The sequence below is a fragment of the Pseudophryne corroboree genome, chromosome 6 (assembly GCF_028390025.1).
Source record: "Pseudophryne corroboree isolate aPseCor3 chromosome 6, aPseCor3.hap2, whole genome shotgun sequence".
Lineage (NCBI taxonomy): Eukaryota > Metazoa > Chordata > Amphibia > Anura > Myobatrachidae > Pseudophryne > Pseudophryne corroboree.
In genome coordinates this window covers 298,824,232-298,846,744 of record NC_086449.1, presented here as the reverse complement: position 1 = coordinate 298,846,744, position 22,513 = coordinate 298,824,232, and the positions used below count along the sequence as shown (strand labels likewise).

The window sequence follows — 22,513 nt, the reverse complement described above, 5'->3', positions numbered from 1 at the left end:
TGTCACTGCATATGATTCTCTCAACATTGAAAGAATGGTGGAGGATTATATGAGTGACCGCATCCAAGTAGGCACGTCAGACAGTCCGTACGTATACTGGCAGGAAAAAGAGGCAATTTGGAGGCCCTTGCACAAACTGGCTTTATTCTACCTAAGTTGCCCTCCCACAAGTGTGTACTCCGAAAGAGTGTTTAGTGCCGCCGCTCACCTTGTCAGCAATCGGCGTACGAGGTTACTTCCAGAAAATGTGGAGAAGATGATGTTCATTAAAATGAATTATAATCAATTCCTCCATGGAGACATTCACCAGCAGCAATTGCCTCCACAAAGTACACAGGGAGCTGTGATGGTGGATTCCAGTGGGGACGAATTGATAATCTGTGAGGAGGGGGATGTACACGGTGATGTATCGGAGGATGATGATGAGGTGGACATCTTGCCTCTGTAGAGCCAGTTTGTGCAAGGAGAGATTAATTGCTTCTTTTTTGGTGGGGGTCCAAACTAACCCGTCATTTCAGTCACAGTCGTGTGGCAGACCCTGTCACTGAAATGATGGGTTGGTTAAAGTGTGCATGTCCTGTTTATACAACATAAGGGTGGGTGGGAGGGCCCAAGGACAATTCCATCTTGCACCTCTTTTTTCTTTCATTTTTCTTTGCGTCATGTGCTGTTTGGGGAGTGTTTTTTTAAAGGGCCATCCTGCGTGACACTGCAGTGCCACTCCTAGATGGGCCAGGTGTTTGTGTCGGCCACTAGGGTCGCTTAGCTTACTCACACAGCTACCTCATTGCGCCTCTTTTTTTCTTTGCATCATGTGCTGTTTGGGGAGTATTTTTTGGAAGGGCCATCCTGCCTGACACTGCAGTGCCACTCCTAGATGGGCCAGGTGTTTGTGTCGGCCACTTGGGTCGCTGAGCTTAGTCACACAGCTACCTCATTGCGCCTCTTTTTTTCTTTGCGTCATGTGCTGTTTGGGGAGTGTTTTTTTGAAGGGCCATCCTGCGTGACACTGCAGTGCCACTCCTAGATGGGCCAGGTGTTTGTGTCGGCCACTAGGGTCGCTTAGCTTACTCACACAGCTACCTCATTGCGCCTCTTTTTTTCTTTGCGTCATGTGCTGTTTGGGGAGTATTTTTTGGAAGGGCCATCCTGCCTGACACTGCAGTGCCACTCCTAGATGGGCCAGGTGTTTGTGTCGGCCACTTGGGTCGCTGAGCTTAGTCACACAGCTACCTCATTGCGCCTCTTTTTTTTCTTTGCGTCATGTGCTGTTTGGGGAGTGTTTTTTTGAAGGGCCATCCTGCGTGACACTGCAGTGCCACTCCTAGATGGGCCAGGTGTTTGTGTCGGCCACTAGGGTCGCTTAGCTTACTCACACAGCTACCTCATTGCGCCTCTTTTTTTCTTTGCGTCATGTGCTGTTTGGGGAGTGTTTTTTTAAAGGGCCATCCTGCGTGACACTGCAGTGCCACTCCTAGATGGGCCAGGTGTTTGTGTCGGCCACTAGGGTCGCTGAGCTTACTCACACAGCTACCTCATTGCGCCTCTTTTTTTCTTTGCGTCATGTGCTGTTTGGGGAGTGTTTTTTGGAAGGGCCATCCTGCCTGACACTGCAGTGCCACTCCTAGATGGGCCAGGTGTTTGTGTCGGCCACTAGGGTCGCTGAGCTTAGTCACACAGCTACCTCATTGCGCCTCTTTTTTTTCTTCTTTGCGTCATGTGCTGTTTGGGGAGTATTTTTTGGAAGGGCCATCCTGCCTGACACTGCAGTGCCACTCCTAGATGGGCCAGGTGTTTGTGTCGGCTACTTGGGTCGCTGAGCTTAGTCATCCAGCGACCTCGGTGCAAATTTTAGGACTAAAAATAATATTGTGAGGTGTTCAGAATAGACTGAAAATGAGTGGAAATTATGGTTATTGAGGTTAATAATACTTTGGGATCAAAATGACCCCCAAATTCTATGATTTAAGCTGTTTTTTAGGGTTTTTTGAAAAAAACACCCGAATCCAAAACACACCCGAATCCGACAAAAAAAATTCGGTGAGGTTTTGCCAAAATGCGTTCGAACCCAAAACACGGCCGCGGAACCGAACCCAAAACCAAAACACAAAACCCGAAAAATTTCCGGTGCACATCTCTAATATAAACTCTCAGATCTTAGATTGTAAACCTTACATTAAAACAAAACAAAAAAAACCCTAAGGTATCGTATAAGATACTTTAATTTTTTGGCCCCCCAAAAATGGGCTACAATTGTAATTGTAGCCTAATATCATTATTGGGCTATCCAATTATAGACCATTTTTTTCGGATGAAAAATGTCCCATTTTGAGCCAAAAAAACGTGGCATCTGGGATAAATTCCCGTACCCATGTGTTATCGCCGCTCTGAGGGCTGGTAATTGCAGATTATGCCAGCAAGGCATAATCCTCAATAAGTGCCAGGATAGGGGCTAATTGGATGGCCTTGGCAAATCCATTAGCCCCTGAAAATCACTGTGGCTAATTGGATACCACCCTAAGTCTATTTCTAACTACAAGCAAAACATTGACACTAGAGATGAGCGCCGGAAATTTTTCGGGTTTTGTGTTTTGGGTTCGGTTCCGCGGCCGTGTTTTGGGTTCGACCGCGTTTTGGCAAAACCTCACCGAATTTTTTTTGTCGGATTCGGGTGTGTTTTGGATTCGGGTGTTTTTTTCAAAAAACCCTAAAAAACAGCTTAAATCATAGAATTTGGGGGTCATTTTGATCCCAAAGTATTATTAACCTCAAAAACCATAATTTACACTCATTTTCAGTCTATTCTTAATACCTCACACCTCACAATATTATTTTTAGTCCTAAAATTTGCACCGAGGTCGCTGTGTGAGTAAGATAAGCGACCCTAGTGGCCGACACAAACACCGGGCCCATCTAGGAGTGGCACTGCAGTGTCACGCAGGATGGCCCTTCCAAAAAACCCTTCCCAAACAGCACATGATGCAAAGAAAAAAAGAGGCGCAATGAGGTAGCTGACTGTGTGAGTAAGATAAGCGACCCTAGTTGCCGACACAAACACCGGGCCCATCTAGGAGTGGCACTGCAGTGTGACGCAGGATGGCCCTTCCAAAAAACCCTCCCCAAACAGCACATGACGCAAAGAAAAAAAGAGGCGCAATGAGGTAGCTGACTGTGTGAGTAAGATAAGCGACCCTAGTGGCCGACACAAACACCGTGCCCATCTAGGAGTGGCACTGCAGTGTCACGCAGGATGGCCCTTCCAAAAAACCCTCCCCAAACAGCACATGACGCAAAGAAAAAAAGAGGCGCAATGAGGTAGCTGACTGTGTGAGTAAGATAAGCGACCCTAGTGGCCGACACAAACACCGGGCCCATCTAGGAGTGGCACTGCAGTGTCACGCAGGATGGCCCTTCCAAAAAACCCTCCCCAAACAGCACATGACGCAAAGAAAAATAAAAGAAAAAAGAGGTGCAAGATGGAATTGTCCTTGGGCCCTCCCACCCACCCTTATGTTGTATAAACAGGACATGAACACTTTAACCAACCCATCATTTCAGTGACAGGGTCTGCCACACGACTGTGACTGATATGACGGGTTGGTTTGGACCCCCCCAAAAAAGAAGCAATTAATCTCTCCTTGCACAAACTGGCTCTACAGAGGCAAGATGTCCACCTCATCATCATCCTCCGATATATCACCGTGTACATCCCCCTCCTCACAGATTATCAATTCGTCCCCACTGGAATCCACCATCTCAGCTCCCTGTGTACTTTGTGGAGGCAATTGCTGCTGGTCAATGTCTCCGCGGAGGAATTGATTGTAATTCATTTTAATGAACATCATCTTCTCCACATTTTCTGGATGTAACCTGGTACGCCGATTGCTGACAAGGTGAGCGGCGGCACTAAACACTCTTTCGGAGTACACACTTGTGGGAGGGCAACTTAGGTAGAATAAAGCCAGTTTGTGCAAGGGCCTCCAAATTGCCTCTTTTTCCTGCCAGTATAAGTATGGACTGTGTGACGTGCCTACTTGGATGCGGTCACTCATATAATCCTCCACCATTCTTTCAATATTGAGAGAATCATATGCAGTGACAGTAGACGACATGTCCGTAATCGTTGTCAGGTCCTTCAGTCCGGACCAGATGTCAGCATCAGCAGTCGCTCCAGACTGCCCTGCATCACTGCCAGCGGGTGGGCTCGGAATTCTGAGCCTTTTCCTCGCACCCCCAGTTGCGGGAGAATGTGAAGGAGGAGATGTTGACAGGTCGCGTTCCGCTTGACTTGACAATTTTCTCACCAGCAGGTCTTTCAACCCCAGCAGACTTGTGTCTGCCGGAAAGAGAGATCCAAGGTAGGTTTTAAATCTAGGATCGAGCACGGTGGCCAAAATGTAGTGCTCTGATTTCAACAGATTGACCACCCGTGAATCCTTGTTAAGCGAATTAAGGGCTCCATCCACAAGTCCCACATGCCTAGCGGAATCGCTCCGTGTTAGCTCCTCCTTCAATGTCTCCAGCTTCTTCTGCAAAAGCCTGATGAGGGGAATGACCTGACTCAGGCTGGCAGTGTCTGAACTGACTTCACGTGTGGCAAGTTCAAAGGGCATCAGAACCTTGCACAACGTTGAAATCATTCTCCACTGCACTTGAGACAGGTGCATTCCACCTCCTATATCGTGCTCAATTGTATAGGCTTGAATGGCCTTTTGCTGCTCCTCCAACCTCTGAAGCATATAGAGGGTTGAATTCCACCTCGTTACCACTTCTTGCTTCAGATGATGGCAGGGCAGGTTCAGTAGTTTTTGGTGGTGCTCCAGTCTTCTGTACGTGGTGCCTGTATGCCGAAAGTGTCCCGCAATTCTTCTGGCCACCGACAGCATCTCTTGCACGCCCCTGTCGTTTTTTAAAAAATTCTGCACCACCAAATTCAAGGTATGTGCAAAACATGGGACGTGCTGGAATTTGCCCATATTTAATGCACACACAATATTGCTGGCGTTGTCCGATGCCACAAATCCACAGGAGAGTCCAATTGGGGTAAGCCATTCCGCGATGATCTTCCTCAGTTGCCGTAAGAGGTTTTCAGCTGTGTGCGTATTCTGGAAAGCGGTGATACAAAGCGTAGCCTGCCTAGGAAAGAGTTGGCGTTTGCGAGATGCTGCTACTGGTGCCGCCGCTGCTGTTCTTGCGGCGGGAGTCCATACATCTACTCAGTGGGCTGTCACAGTCATATAGTCCTGACCCTGCCCTGCTCCACTTGTCCACATGTCCGTGGTTAAGTGGACATTGGGTACAACTGCATTTTTTAGGACACTGGTGAGTCTTTTTCTGACGTCCGTGTACATTCTCGGTATCGCCTGCCTAGAGAAGTGGAACCTAGATGGTATTTGGTAACGGGGGCACACTGCCTCAATAAATTGTCTAGTTCCCTGTGAACTAACGGCGGATACCGGACGCACGTCTAACACCAACATAGTTGTCAAGGCCTCAGTTATCCGCTTTGCAGCAGGATGACTGCTGTGATATTTCATCTTCCTCGCAAAGGACTGTTGGACAGTCAATTGCTTACTGGAAGTAGTACAAGTGGGCTTACGACTTCCCCTCTGGGATGACCATCGACTCCCAGCAGCAACAACAGCAGCGCCAGCAGCAGTAGGCGTTACACGCAAGGATGCATCGGAGGAATCCCAGGCAGGAGAGGACTCGTCAAAATTGCCAGTGACATGGCCTGCAGGACTATTGGCATTCCTGGGGAAGGAGGAAATTGACACTGAGGGAGTTGGTGGGGTGGTTTGCGTGAGCTTGGTTACAAGAGGAAGGGATTTACTGGTCAGTGGACTGCTTCCGCTGTCGGCCAAAGTTTTTGAACTTGTCACTGACTTATTATGAATGCGCTGCAGGTGACGTATAAGGGAGGATGTTCCGAGGTGGTTAACGTCCTTACCCCTACTTATTACAGCTTGACAAAGGGAACACACGGCTTGACAAATGTTGTCCGCATTTCTGGTGAAATACTTCCACACCAAAGAGCTGATTTTTTTGGTATTTTCACCAGGCATGTCAACGGCCATATTCCTCCCACGGACAACAGGTGTCTCCCCGGGTGCCTGACTTAAACAAACCACCTCACCATCAGAATCCTCCTGGTCAATTTCCACCCCAGCGCCAGCAACACCCATATCCTCCTCATCCTGGTGTACTTCAACACTGACATCTTCAATCTGACTATCAGGAACTGGACTGCGGGTGCTCCTTCCAGCACTTGCAGGGGGCGTGCAAATGGTGGAAGGCGCATGCTCTTCACGTCCAGTGTTGGGAAGGTCAGGCATCGCAACCGACACAATTGGACTCTCCTTGTGGATTTGGAATTTCGAAGAACGCACAGTTCTTTGCGGTGCTACTGCTTTTGCCAGCTTGAGTCTTTTCATTTTTCTAGCGAGAGGCTGAGTGCCTCCATCCTCATGTGAAGCTGAACCACTAGCCATGAACATAGGCCAGGGCCTCAGCCGTTCCTTGCCACTCCGTGTGGTAAATGGCATATTGGCAAGTTTACGCTTCTCCTCCGACAATTTTATTTTAGGTTTTGGAGTCCTTTTTTTACTGATATTTGGTGTTTTGGATTTGACATGCTCTGTACTATGCCATTGGGCATCGGCCTTGTCAGACGACGTTGCTGGCATTTCATCGTCTCGGCCATGACTAGTGGCAGCAGCTTCAGCACGAGGTGGAAGTGGATCTTGATCTTTCCCTAATTTTGGAACCTCAACATTTTTGTTCTCCATATTTTAATAGGCACAACTAAAAGGCACCTCAGGTAAACAATGGAGATGGATGGATACTAGTATACAATTATGGATGGACTGCCGAGTGCCGACACAGAGGTAGCTACAGCCGTGGACTACCGTACTGTACTGTGTCTGCTGCTAATATAGACTGGATGATAATGAGATGTAGTATGTATAAAGAAGAAAGAAAAAAAAAACCACGGGTAGGTGGTATACAATTATGGATGGACTGCCGAGTGCCGACACAGAGGTAGCTACAGCCGTGGACTACCGTACTGTGTCTGCTGCTAATATAGACTGGTTGATAATGAGATGTAGTATGTATAAAGAAGAAAGAAAAAAAAAACCACGGGTAGGTGGTATACAATTATGGACGGACTGCCGAGTGCCGACACAGAGGTAGCTACAGCCGTGGACTACCGTACTGTACTGTGTCTGCTGCTAATATAGACTGGATGATAATGAGATGTAGTATGTATAAAGAAGAAAGAAAAAAAAAACCACGGGTAGGTGGTATACAATTATGGATGGACTGCCGAGTGCCGACACAGAGGTAGCTACAGCCGTGAACTACCGTACTGTGTCTGCTGCGACTGGATGATAAATAATGATATAAAAAATATATATATATATCACTACTGCAGCCGGACAGGTATATATTATATAATGACGGACCTGCTGGACACTGTCTGTCAGCAGAATGAGTTTTTTATTTTATAGAATAAAAAAACACCACACAAGTCACACGACGTGTGTTTAACTTTTACAGGCAGACATTCACAATACAATATAGTATACTATATACTGGTGGTCAGGTCACTGGTCAGTCACACTGGCAGTGGCACTCCTGCAGAAAAAAAGTGTGCACTGTTTAATTTTAATAATATGTACTCCTGGCTCCTGCTATAACCTAACTGCTCCCCAGTCTCCCCCACAATTAAGCTGTGTGAGCACAGTCAGATATTATACATAGATGATGCAGCAGCTGCAGCACACTGGGCTGAGCACAGATATGGTATGTGACTGAGTCACTGTGTATCGTTTTTTCAGGCAGAGAACGGATTATATTAAATAATATAAAACTGCACTGGTGGTCACTGGTCAGTCACTAGTATAACTAACTAATACTATCAGCAAAATTCTGCACTCTCTGTCTGAGTACTCCTCCTAAGCTCCAGTAAATGAAGTGTCACTGTCTCACTCTCACTCTCCTATCTATTTCTTCTCTAAACGGAGAGGACGCCAGCCACGTCCTCTCACTATCAATCTCAATGCACGTGTAAAATGGCGGCGACGCGCGGCTCCTTATATAGAATCCGAGTCTCGCGATAGAATCCGAGCCTCGCGAGAATCCGACAGCGTCATGATGACGTTCGGGCGCGCTCGGGTTAACCGAGCAAGGCGGGAAGATCCGAGTCGCTCGGATCCGTGTAAAAAAAGCTGAAGTTCGGGCGGGTTCGGATTCCGAGGAACCGAACCCGCTCATCTCTAATTGACACAGCCTTTATTGATTGCATAGCCTACATGCAATTTTCCATGTAACTGTTACTGATTCCAAAGTGAGTGGTAGCTTTAGATTTGATTAAACAGGACACATAAAATCTAATTTAGCATCTCATCTAAAACAAATATTTGCCTATATTTGCAGTAGTATTGTTTGCATATTTTATATCATACTGCATTCAGAACTCAGTTTGCTTTAATCACAATCTTCCTGAATTATTCAGATGAGCAGCAGTCATTTATAACATAAAAACAAATATTTTATTCACTTTGAAATAAGCATTACTAAGCTAGCTCAAATCTTGGGCCTATTTTACTGCATGTACCATATGTATTTGATATATAATTTAAAAAGAATCTTGAAATATGGTAGTATTAAGACAGAAATTTTGTTAGCTGTGATCCAATTGAATTTTAGCTTAAAAATTTGCTTTCAACATTATGCTTTCAAATTGGAATTTATTTGACATGGTTACTAGATCATGCCTGAGTTATGCCAGAAAATACCTTGGCATTACATTGCTGTATTTGGATAGTCTCCCAGTATACATAAAGATGCATGCCTCCTCTCTTCATTTTTTGTGCTTTTAAGTTGAAAAGTGAAAGTACTCTGCAAAGTACAGAGAGGCAGAAAAAGTTTAGAAGATGCAATGTGCAAAAGTGTAAACTGCTGGGAATGATGTGTGCAGGTGTCACGTTTAGTTAACGTGATGAACCATTCCTTTTTGCAGCTGAAATGCCTTGTTGCGCCTGAATCAATACACTGTGCATATTTTCCCTGGCTATTTGTAACACTTAAGGGCCCTACTCACTTGGCGATGTGCCGCCGAGGTGCCCGACGGCCGATACGGCCGACGAGCGACCCGGCGGCGGGGGGGCAGTGACGGGGGGAGTGAAGTTTCTTCACTCCCCCCGTCACGCGGCTGCATTGAAGTGCAGGCAAATATGGACGAGATCGTCCATATTGGCCTGCATGCACAGCCGACGGGAGACCAGCGATGAACGAGCGCGGGGACGCGCATCGTTCATCGCTGGAGTCTCCACACTGAAAGATATGAACGAGTTCTCGTTCATTTATGAACGAGATCGTTCATATCTTTCCGAAAATCGGCCAGTGTGTAGGGCCTATTAGACCAGCCTCATCGCTGCTGTTGCAATTCTTGCTTTGTATAGGGTTCACACTCTTTTGCTTGCAATAAATTGCCTTGTGACCTATCTTGTAACAACTGTAGCACATGAATTAAAATTTTAATTTTTCAATCTTTGAACGCAATGCAATTGTCTCATCATTTGAATCACAGGGTACATGTTCTTGGAACTGTAATGACTTTGCTCTGACTGTGTATGTTGTTAACTTTGTGCAAGGGGTTTAGGTAAGCCTATTAGTCAAATAGGGGGCAATTCAAATCAATGCTCAGCTGTGCACATATCCACTGTATAGTTTTCCTGCTCACTTTGATGTTGCTGGTCACAATGTGCTGCTACAAAATGAAACATTGCGAATATCGCATCTAATTGAATCATCCCCTTAAAATGTTAAGTTGTGTGGGTTTATTATTCTTTTGGTAAAAGGGGCATGGGTCTTAGGGATCTTTGTCTATTATACTGGAACAACTGGGGCAATATTAATGGTGTAATGGTTAGCATTAACTATTGTATTAGACCCTATCGTTATGCAACAATCTCACTCCATAGGATGAAATGCTATTTCTGTACTGCTCACAAAGCCTGGCAAACTGGCCTAATTTCTACTATGCATAACTTTTGGGTGAAATTTCTATCAACACCAATGGAGGAACATACATGAATTCCCTGGATTTTTAAAATGTTCTATTACCATCTACATTTGACTGACAGTTTTTGAATTTTATCTTAATTCGGCAACGCTTCCATCAAATAATGTTCCTTTGATTTTAGCTCATTAGAGTTAGCTCCTTCTTTTCTATATAAAGATTTAACCCCAAATTTATAGTTCGATAAAGATCTAAAAACTTTGTTAAATGCTTTTGGATATGAAACATTGGCATCTGGAAACCTCACAAGAGGCCTAATTCAGATCTCATGGCACCACTGGTGTCAGTAGGGGGTGACACCAAAATGCTGGCTTCTCCACAGAGAGAGAAGCCAGGTGCTGCAGAGTAACATTCTCCTGTAGCTCCCGACTCCTGTCATAGCGGAGGAGCCGACACTGTATACAGGACAGTCTCCGGGGGCAGCCAGCATCTCCGTGGATGCTGGGCCTGCCTCCGGGAGTGACAAAATCGGGGGGCTATCTGCGAAGCCATGTCCCTTCCTAGCTTGGCCACGCCCACTGCATTGGATTAGCCGGAATTCCACACCCCCTTTGTGATAGGCCTTGCCTCTTTTCGGCCACAAGGGGGGTGCTGCACCAGGTGTCACCAGTACCAGTGATGCCTCTCCATGGCACACAGCGCAAAATACAGATATTCAATACTTTGCGCATGCGTCGGACCCGGATTCAGTGATTGACAGTCTGCTGCCATTTGGGGGCAGGGAGGGGGGCGGTGACAGCCAAGGAAGCAGTGATGACTCCTCCAACTACATCTGATTTAGGCACAATATTTAATCTATATTATTTTGTACCTTTGTCCCTTTTGGTCATTACTTCCACTTGTTTTAGGTTTTGAAATATTTCTTTCAACTCGGGACTCTTCTTTGGATGTTTCCATATTTTTTGATGTATCTTTCGTATCAATTTCAGCACTTTTAAATGGTGTCAGCAGATCTGTGTTTTTGTGCTTGAATTGATCTTCATCCTCTGTTGGACGTTTGTTACATTCAGATATTGAAGCCTTTGCCTGCCGTCCATGCTGGTGTGTGTCATCATTCTCTGAAATGTCATTCTCCCAAGTTTTAAAGTGTTTCAGTTTTGAATCCAACAAGTGACCTCTGAGCCTGTGTCTTGGTTCTTCATCATTATCTGAGCTGTCGGTAGCTGTGATGTCACTGGATAAACTGCAGAATACAAGGGGATTAGTATTAATGAGTTGTGTATTCATTTGTAAAATGTAACAGTTTGTTCTAGTACATAGCCACTATAGCAGGGGTTCCCAAACTGGGTGCCGTAAGGCAACTGCAGGGGTGGCAAAGGTTGATTGCCCAGTACCAAATTAAAAATTATTTATGGTCAATGTGATAGACCAAACCAGTGGTGGTGACTGCCAATTACAAAATAAACAGAAGCACCACCACATAACTGAACCTCAGGATTATAACAATTTTATATTGTTTTGTTGAATTTCTAAATAAGAAACTTGGTCTAGGGGTGCCGTGAAAAAATGCTGATACTCTAGGGTGCCGTGATTCAAGAAAGTTTTGGAAGCAAATTATGCAATATAGATATGAATAATGTTTCATCCTGTTTAATAACAAAGCAACGGATCATTTCTCTGGAAAGCTTTTCCAGCAGTGGTTCTCTGATAGAGGGAACCAGGTTTTCCTGTGTTTGTACAAAAATCCTATTAGGCGCATGGCAGAACAATGGGCCTAATTCAGAGGCGATTGCTGCTACAACAGCGATCGCACTCTGAAGCCCTTTATACAGTGCATACACGCGGTTGAAGCTTTATTTACTAACTAGATGTTGTGCCCAATACTACCTGTTGTTGTTTTTTTTTTGTCTCTTCCTCTTCTCTTCAGCACTCTGTGATAGCCGTAAGAGCAGAGAATGAAAAACACATTAGTACATAGCAGTGCCGTAACTAGACATTTTAGCGCTGTGTGCAAGAAACAGCATCGGCGCCCCCCCTCCCCTCATATGTAGAACAGGGCCAGTGCGCCGTAGGCACACGTAAAAAATGAAGGGGCGTGGCTTTTTGGGAAGGGGAGTGGCCACAAAATAATACCAATTCATATTACGCTGTACTGTAGTCTCTATTATTCAAATTACGGTGCACAGTAGTACCACTTACACACATTACACCAGGTAGAGCACCTTTTACACATTATGCGTGGCAGAACCACTGTCACACATTATGCCAGGTAGAGCCCATCATACAATATGCCAGGTAGAGCCCCATTTTAACACATTATTCCAGGTAGAGCCCCTATCACACATTTATGCCAGGTAGAGCCCCCTTTTACACATTACGGCAGGTAGAGCCATCTTTTAAACTGTATGGCAGGTAGAGCTCCATTTTATATATTACAGCAGGTAGAGTCTCCTTTTATACATTACGGCAGGTAGAGCCACCTTTTACAGATTGCACCAGTTAGAGCCCCGTTTTATACACTGTGCCAGGTAGCACCCCCTTCTACATACTGCACCAGGTAGAGCCCCATTTCCTTTTATACATTGCACCAGGTAGAGCACCTTTCTTTTTATGCATTGCACCAGGTAGACCTACTGCACCAGGTAGAACCCCCTCTCGTTTTATACATTGCACCAGGTAGACCTACTGCACCAGGTAGAACCCCCTTTCTTTTTATACATTGCACCAGGTAGACCTACTGCACCAGGTAGAGCCGCAGAGGGGGCAAACTTAATTACCCGGACTTCCGTTTTCTCCTGAAAGGGGCTGCTTGCTCCTCCGGTGCTTCCAAGGCACCTCTCTCCTCTAGAAGCGTGCCATGATGTGATACGCCACAAATAAACTTTATTGTTCTGCTGCTTTGAGCAGTAGCTGGCAGCCAGCAGGACCTGGGCCCTTCCTCACTTTCCGGCAGGGGCGGGCGGGCAAGCAGATTGGAAGGTAGGCGGGCTGGTGGGCGGCCGGCCAGGCAGAGGACAGGCTTGTCATGGGTGCTTGATTGATAGCGGCAGGAGCGCGGTCGTGCGGGTACTGCTGGCGGTATTGCACCCACAGTGCATTTGCAATGTGGGCAAGGCACCGCTAGCACACTGCTAGTTACGGCCCTGGGTCAGGGTAGGAGACGGGGGAGGGCAGGAGATGCTGGACTTCAAAAAGGGTGGAATCTGCAAGTGAAAGTAGTTAAAACAGATAATTGACAAGTGCCGCCAACAGCGCCCCCTACCCTGCAGCGCTATGTGCGGTGCCCCCTTCGCACACACCTAGTTATGGCCCTGGTACATAGACTCACAGAAACTGGGAGGTATGTAAAGCTAAATTGAAATATGCAGTATGTATAAATGACTTATCCCTTAAGTAAATGCATCACTTTAAGAGCGCTCCAGAGGATGGTTAGTTTTAAATCACATACAGACAGGAAGGATTCTTGATACAGAGAGAGAGAATATTTACTGCACTGTTACTGCTGTAAAAAAAGTCATCACAAAGGTATAATATCAACACTGACAGAATGCTGGCATTGTTTTAATATTGACAAACAACTTTAGAGATTAGGCTGTGGTTAGCGTTAAGGTTGATAAACTTATATAAAACTACATTGTATACATGCTGACTGTCAGCATATTATTAGTGTTGATAATATCCGGATGATAGGTTGACGTTAATTAGGTGGACATTCAATAGGTCAACAACTAATGGTCAACATGCATTAGTGACATGTAAAAGGTTGACAGTGCTTATGGTCGACAGTTACAAAAGGTCATCAGGGACAAATGGTCGACACATATTGTTGACACCGCGTTTTTGTTTTCAACTTTTTCATACTTAACCATCCATGTGGACTACGATTGCGAACAGTAACCTGTGCTGACTGCAGCGAGGCATTTTGCTCTTACATGGCGAGCAAAGCGCAGTATACTAATTGGGGTTCCATGTGCTGTGACAGTGAAAACGACACAAAAAAAATGCTGTGTCAACCTTATTTGTGTTGACCAGGTGTCATGTCAACCAATAGTGGTCGACCTTTTGACCATGTTGATCTTTCACATGTCGACTTTTTCATCAGGTCGACCTTTGCAATGTTGACCTATAGCGGTCGACCTAATAACTGTCAACCTAATTAGGGTTGACCCTGTGATCCATACCCAAGTGTCGATATTGTGAATGTTGATATTTCACCTGTCGATATCCCATCCATGTTAACATTCAGACCATGTTGATAGTCTGGTATCCACATACTCAGTGTCAACTTTTGGTACTATGGGGTTAATTCAGACTGCATCGCTTTTGACACTGTTGACCACTCTCTTCTCATACAAACACTACAATCCCTAGGTATTCAGGACACAGCCCTTTCTTGGTTCTCATCCTACCTATCTAATCGCTCCTTCAGTGTTCGTTTCTCTGATTCCACCTCTCCTTCGCTACCTCTCTCAGTTGGAGTACCGCAAGGCTCAGTCCTAGGTCCTCTGCTTTTCTCTATCTATACCACATCTCTTGGCAAACTAATCAACTCTTTCGGATTTCAGTACCATCTGTATGCGGATGATACTCAAATCTACCTATCCTCCCCTGATTTGTCACCATCTGTATTGGGTCGTGTCACTGAATGCCTTTCTGCCATTTCATCTTGGATGACATCTCGCCACCTCAAACTTAATATTTCCAAAACAGAATTAATTATATTTCCACCGGCCAATAGTAGTTTCCAACCTGATATCTCTATCACTGTTGAGAACTCTGCAATCACCCCTACCCCACAAGCTCGCTGCCTAGGTGTCATTCTTGACTCTGAACTGTCCTTTGTTACCCACATTCAATCTGTCTCAAGATCATGTTACATACATCTAAGAAACATATCCAAAATACGCCCTTATCTTACACAAGACACAGCAAAAACTCTAATCCATGCTCTCATTATCTCCCGCATTGATTATTGTAATAGTCTCCTGACCGGTCTTCCCAAACATAAGCTCTCACCACTACAATCCATTTTGAATGCAGCTGCGAGGCTAATCTTCCTTGCCAGACGTTCATCGTCTGCAGATCCGCTCTGTCAGTCCCTCCATTGGTTACCGGTATTCTACCGTATTAAATATAAAATACTTTTACTCACATACAAGGCTATTAACCAAACTGCACCAACATACATCTCTTCACTCATCTCAAAATATCTCCCTACCCGACCTCTCCGCTCTGCACAAGACCTACGTCTCTCATCCACACGCATTACTTGTTCACACTCAAAATTACAGGACTTTATCCGGGCTTCACCCACTCTGTGGAATGCCCTCCCACGCACAGTAAGACTCGCCTCTAGTCTCCAAACCTTTAAATGTTCCCTGAAAACTCACCTCTTCAGACAAGCCTATCAAATTCCAGACCCACCCACATAACCTTCAGTGCTTCCCTATCTAATTACATCCTCTGTAGAGTATTCATAACATCACATATCTTGTCTTTCTTTAGTCTCACACCCTCCTAACACTTGGATAACTTTGTGGGGTATCATCATACAACCCATTAAGAACCTAGCAATCTGGTGGACCATTATGCAATAGGTAGCATCAATCCTTGTGTATCTATGCCTATTTCCCTATAGATTGTAAGCTTGCGAGCAGGGCCTTCCTACCTCTGTCTGTTTTTACCCAGTTTTGTTCTATTACTGTTGTTCTAATTGTAAAGCGCAACGGAATATGCTGCGCTATATAAGAAACTGTTAATAAATAAATAAATAAATCGCTGCAGCGGCCCCGTTAGAGCGCCATTGGCGGGGCACGGTCCAGACAGCGGAGGCATGCCCGGAGCACAGGAGCTGCACAGGTAGAAAGCGACTAGCCAGGTACAAAAGCATCGCCACCATGCAATGCTTTTATACCTGTGTGTGTGTGTATGTGGGGGGGGGACATGCAATGATTTTATAACTGCGTGTGTGTGTGTGGGGCAGGGTCTGACATGCAGGGCGGCCTAGCCCAGTGCTGGGTGACCCCCCCCCCCCCCCCGCATTTCAGAGTAAATTTAGCACATCTGCGATCAACTCTGAATTACCCCCTATATCCCCCACAAACTAAGCAGGCCACATAGAGAAATAAATGAAAAATTATGTACATAAAAAATAAAAAGGAAATAAACAGGTAAAATTGCTGGAGAAGCTTTTTTCTGCTAAGTACATAATACTTTTTTCTGTTCATACTACAGTATACTGCCCTGTAAACATTTGAACCTCCAGTGACATCTAGGTGTTATTCTGCAAGTGGGAGAGGCTTGCTGTCAGAGACACCCCAAAATCATACAGGCTATGACTAGGCCTGGCGACAGCAGAGGAGGGGGGTCAAAGGGGACACCTGTACCACACCCCGCGAGTCCAGAGTTGCCCCAAAAATCAGGGATTTAAAAATGAGGCAAGCCACTGTGCGTCATCCCTGATTAGGGTGGCAAATCCTGGGCCTTTTTTTACAATCTCGGGAATTGGAATTGAAAAATTGTCAATTCCAGGATAACCGGGATTGTTTTTTTTTTTTTTTTCAGTGGCTTCACCCCCCAGCCCTGCCCAGATAACTCACCCTACTCTGTGAGGAGAGGAGGTGAGATGCAGGGCAGTGCAGGGCGGCGGAGAGAGGTCAGACTGGCAGGTGCCTGGCTGCGCAGCGTGACCTCTGACTTCACGTCACACTACGCAGGGCACACAGCCGGGCCAGGTCCGCCATAGGATGCTCAACGCTGCCTGGCATAGAAAAAAGTAAGGTAGTGGCCAATCCTGAAATTCTGGTATTGAAAACTCCAATCCCGGGATTGAATACCGGCCAATTTTAGGCGGGGATCTCGCAGATTACGAACCCAGGATTGGCCACCATATCCATGATGTTTCTGCTTGCTATGTGCTCCGTACCTGCAGGATGTGGCAATAGTGACGGAGATCATACGGATGATGAGGGAAGGATGAGGGAAAGTCAGGAAGAGGTAATATATATATATCTATATATATATATATATATATATATATATATATGTATGTATGTATGTATGTGTATCTATCTATCTATCTATCTATCTATCTATCTATCTATCTATCTATCTATCTATCTATCTATCTATCTATCCTCACTATCTCTCTCTTTCCTGCCCTGAACAAGCTACTTTCCTTTACAATGCATCCCTTACCTCTGGTCTTGACTCTGTCACCCCACCAACCACTATTCACCCTCGCACACCAAATGCACCAGATATCTGCAAAAATGCTCACGTACCGCTAAGCGACAGTGGAGGAGATCATGCAATAAGGCCGACTTCCCCCACTACAAATTTATGCTCTCATCCTACTTTACCACCCTTACCTTCTCTAAACAATCTTACCTCATCCCCTCCAAATCCTCAAACCCCAGGCGCCTCTTTACCACTGTCAACTCGCTCCTCTGCCCACCCCCACCTCAACTCCCCTCTTCACTTTCTGCTCTTGACTTTGCCACCTACTTCACATCCAAAATTGACTCCATTCATCAGGACATAACATCCCACCAGAACCTGAGCAACCCTCCTCCTCCATTTCTCAACCCCCCCCCCCCCCTTTCCTTCCCTCCTACCAACTCTGACATTTTTCTTCCCTGTATCTGGAGAGGAAATCATGGTCCTCATCCGGTCCTCACCCCCCTCCATCTCCCCACTTGACCCTATTCCCTCCTGCCTTCTCCGCTTCCTCTCTTCTTCTGCCTGTTCCCATCTACTCAATCTCTCACTCTCATCAGGCACTGTCCCTTCTGCTTTCAAGCATGCACTTGTCTCCCCTATTCTTAAAAAACCTATCCCTGATCTAACCAATCTCTCCAACTACCGACCCATCTTTCTTCTCCCTTTTTCCTCCAAACTCCTTGAGCTTATTGTCTACAACCGCCTCACTGTCTTTCTTTCTTCCCACTCACTGCTTCACCCTTTCCAGTCTGGTTTCCGTCCTCAGCACTCCACTGAAACTGCCCTCACAAAAGTCTGCAATGACCCCTTGCTGCTAAATCCAGCAGCCACTACTCTCTGCTTATTCTCCTTGACCTCTCTGCTGCTTTTGACACTGTAGACCACCCTCTCCTCCTGCAAATCCTTTACTCCCTTGGTTTGCGTGATACTGCTCTCTTCTGGATGTCCTCCTACCTTTCTAACCGTTCCTTCTCTGTCTCCTCTCATGACTCCACCTCCCCCACCACTTCCTCTACCAGTAGGTGTCCCCCAAGATTCTGTTCTTGGGCCTCTCCTTTTGTCTCTCTACACATCCTCATTAGGTGCGCTCATTAGCTCTTTTGACTTAAAATATCATCTTTACGCTGACCATACTCAAATCTACCTTTCCTCCCCTGACCTCTCCCCTGCTCTCCTCACTCATATCTCCAACTGTCTCTTAGCTATCTCCTCCTGGATGTCCCAGAGCTTTCTTAAACTTAACATGTCTAAGACTGAGCTGATCATCTTCCCTCCCTCCCGCATCACCTCACCTCCCAAAATGTCATTATCCATTGATGGCACAACTATCTCCTCTAGCCCCCAAGTGCGATGTCTTGGAGTAATCTTTGACTCCTCCCTCTCATCTTCCTCACCAAACGTACTACATCCACATCCCCTCTCTTGCACGACCTTCACTGGCTACCCTTCCCATTCAGAATCCAATTCAAGCTTCTCACACTCACTCTCCCTCTTACATCTCTGACCTTATCTCTCTTTACATTCCCACCTGTCCTCTTCGCTCTGCTAATGCACACCGTCTCTCCTGCCAACTGATTACCTCCTCCCACTCCTACATACAAGATTTTGCACATGCTGCTCCCTATCTCTGGAATGCTCTACCTCTTTCCATCATACTCTCCACCTCTCTACAAAACTTCAGACGGGCTCTCAAGACCCACTTCTTCACCAAACCCAGCCAACCCTCCTCCTAACTCTCTTGTCTATGCTCACTGTCTACCCCTTCTGTGTCACTCCGGTCTGTTAGCCCCTCACCTTTTAGATTGTAAGCTCACAAGAGCAGGGACTTCTTTCCTCATGTGCCTTTCCTTTTCTTACTTACACTGTCTTATACTCCATACTCCCTTTGATGGCACCTAACCCCAGGTTTTCTATACCTGTCCTATATGTCTTGTACTGTAAGTGCTGTTTTCTTGTTTGCTCATTTGATTATGTACTGTGTAATGGGCGCTGCGGATCCCATGTAGCACCATATAAAGAATAATAATAATTTTAATATATACAGTATACACATACACACAGTACAATATATATACATATATATATATATATATATATATATATGAGCTTGGTGGCAGCGGCACTCAGCAGACTGGTTAAAGGTAAATAATAGCCTTTGTTTCGGTCCTACGCCGTTTCGGGGATCACCCCATCTTAAGGGACAAACAGTACATACAAAGGTGCAAAACAATACCACTTATATACCATCTAACATGTGCTCATAATAGGTAATGTTGCTCACCTGTCTGGCGCTGCCGTTCCCGCCACGTCCAGCCACAGTGTAAGCGGGTCTCAAAGTGATGACGTCAGCGGTCAGCGCCGGGCCAGGAGAACCAATCAAGGAGTCAGTGAGGCCGTTTCTAAGCGACTCCTATATACAATAACAACGTAATGCATGTTACTACTACAAATCCGTGCAAATTAAAAGCTCCTAACGAGCAAAACACTGACTACCTAACCACATACTAATATACAAATTTAAAAACAAAGGAGTTCATTACCACTGGTTGTTAATTACTATTCAAGGTCTTAATACATATTATTACTACAATAGCCCTAGCTATATATAGAGCTATCTGCAGACTTATATTTAAACATTATTCATAATATTGTTAATAAAGCTTACACTAGATAATAATATGTCAACCTCTATTGAACGCTAGCCCCTTCAGATCAATAGTAAAATACTAAAAAACACAATTATGAAAAGTATGTAAATGATGGTTATAGAAAACACTGGAGCCCCAAACTTTTGTTCAAACCACCTGGAGATATCGTATTCAGAACATGGATCCAACGACTTTCTCTCTGCATTAAAATCTTATTACGATCACCCGCTCTATGTAATGGGGGTACATGATCTATGATGATGGCTTGTATGCTCGCTATATTATGTTTAGCCGTCAAACAATGGCGAGCCACTGGCTGTTCACTCATTCCTTTTTCCTTAGCTTGCTTAATGGCACTTCTGTGGAGGGCCATCCGCTCTCGGAATTGGCGCTGCGTCTTACCGACGTAGGCCAACCCGCAGGGACATTTCAACATGTATATGACATGGGTGGTCGTACAGGTCACCCGATGTTGGATTTTAAATGGTTTGTCTGTATGAGGATGGTAAAAATTAGGGCCTGTTAGTAAGGTATTACACGTGGAACAGCCCAGGCAGCGGAAACATCCCACCTTGGGACGTAAAAAGTGGGTTTGCTGCTGCTTTGTGAGAGAAAAGACATCCAATTTCACAACTCTATCACCTATATTAGAACCCCTGGTATAACTTGGTAATACACTGGAGTCCAGTAAGGCTGGTAGTGCTTTATCTGTGTTAACTATAGGCCAGAGTTTTTTAACCTGTTTGGTAATGGCTGTAGTGGCTGCTGTAAATTTATTCACCCACGAAATTATCCGTCCCTGCTGTTGTTCATCGGCCAAACTAGACCGATTCAACAATGAATCTCTGGAGAGATTCATCACTTTGTTCTTACTGGCCAATAGATCCTGACGTGGATATCCTCGTTGTTCAAATTTACAGACCATCTGGTCAATAGAGGATTCTACCAATTGTGGATCTGATATGATCCGTCTCGCTCTCAAAAACTGTGATTGTGGCAAACCTTTACGTAATGGAAGAGGATGTGAACTAGCATGATGTAAAATAGAATTTCGATCAGTGGGTTTAATGTACAGAGCTGTTTGTAATTGGCCTTCCTGTATTGATATAATGACATCCAGAAAATGTATTCTAGGTGTGACATCTGATAAGTGAATTTCACCGGACTCACAGTGTCATTATGCTCCTTTAATAGATTCTCTAACTGTTCCTGTGGTCCCTGCCAAAAAATAAGGAGATCATCTATGTACCTCTTATAGAAGTACATGAATGAAGAGTACGTGGAGCCAAAGAGTGTGTTCTCTATCAAGTACATAAAGGCGTAGGCGTACGATGGGGCCACAGGGGACCCCATCGCACAACCAAGTATCTGCAGGTAAATGCGACCATTAAAGGTAAAATAGTTGCGCGTCAACACTAGTGTTAATAATTTCAGGAAGAAGTCTACCGCTGGACCAAGATAAACAGGATTATCAGTGATCAAGCGTCGGACTGCCTCCACACCTGCATCATGCGGGATGTAGGTGTAGAGGCTGGTCACATCCGTGCTGCACAGGGTAAGACCCTCTGGTAATGTACCCAATGATTGTAAACATACCAACAGTGATGTTGTATCTTTAAGGTATGACGGAATAGCCTGATAATAAGCATGATGCAGGTGTGGAGGCAGTCCGACGCTTGATCACTGATAATCCTATTTATCTTGGTCCAGCGGTAGACTTCTTCCTGAAATTATTAACACTAGTGTTGACGCGCAACTATTTTACCTTTAATGGTCGCATTTACCTGCAGATACTTGGTTGTGCGATGGGGTCCCCTGTGGCCCCATCAAACGCCAACACCTTCATGTACTTGATAGAGAACATACTCTTTGGCTCCCCGTACTCTTCATCTATGTACTTCTATAAGAGGTACATAGATGATCTCCTTATTTTTTGGCAGGGACCACAGGAACAGTTAGAGAATCTATTAAAGGAGCATAATGACACTGTGAGTCCGGTGAAATTCACTTATCAGATGTCACACCTAGAAATTCATTTTCTGGATGTCTTTATATCAATACAAGAAGGCCAATTACAAACAGCTCTGTACATTAAACCCACTGATCGAAATTCTATTTTACATCATGCTAGTTCACATCCTCTTCCATTACGTAAAGGTTTGCCACAATCACAGTTTTTGAGAGCAAGACGGATCATATCAGATCCACAATTGGTAGAATCCTCTATTGACCAGATGGTCAGGATCCACATCAGGATCTATTGGCCAGTAAGAAGAAAGTGATGAATCTCTCCAGAGATTCATTGTTGAATCGGTCTAGTTTGGCCGATGAACAACAGCCGGGACAGATAATTTCGTGGGTGAATAAATTTACAGCAGCCACTACAGCCATTACCAAACAGGTTAAAAAACTCTGGCCTATAGTTAACACAGATAAAGCACTACCAGCCTTACTGGACTCCAGGGTATTACCAAGTTATACCAGGGGTTCTAATATAGGTGATAGAGTTGTGAAATTGGATGTCTTTTCTCTCACAAAGCAGCAGCAAACCCACTTTTTACGTCCCAAGGTGGGATGTTTCCGCTGCCTGGGCTGTTCCACGTGTAATACCTTACTA

The 22,513-nt window shown here is 45.2% G+C and overlaps 1 protein-coding gene across 1 annotated transcript in view; it reads right to left on the bottom strand.

Annotated features, from left to right (window-relative positions):
* The window catches only part of LOC134932100 (tetratricopeptide repeat protein 24-like), a 270,982-nt gene that overhangs the window by 74,345 nt on the left and 174,124 nt on the right, over positions 1–22,513 (bottom strand). Inside the window, exon 8 of the mRNA XM_063926170.1 lies at positions 10,899–11,270. Coding sequence (XP_063782240.1) covers positions 10,899–11,270 — 372 coding nt within the window. The remainder of the gene's footprint in view (positions 1–10,898; positions 11,271–22,513) is intronic.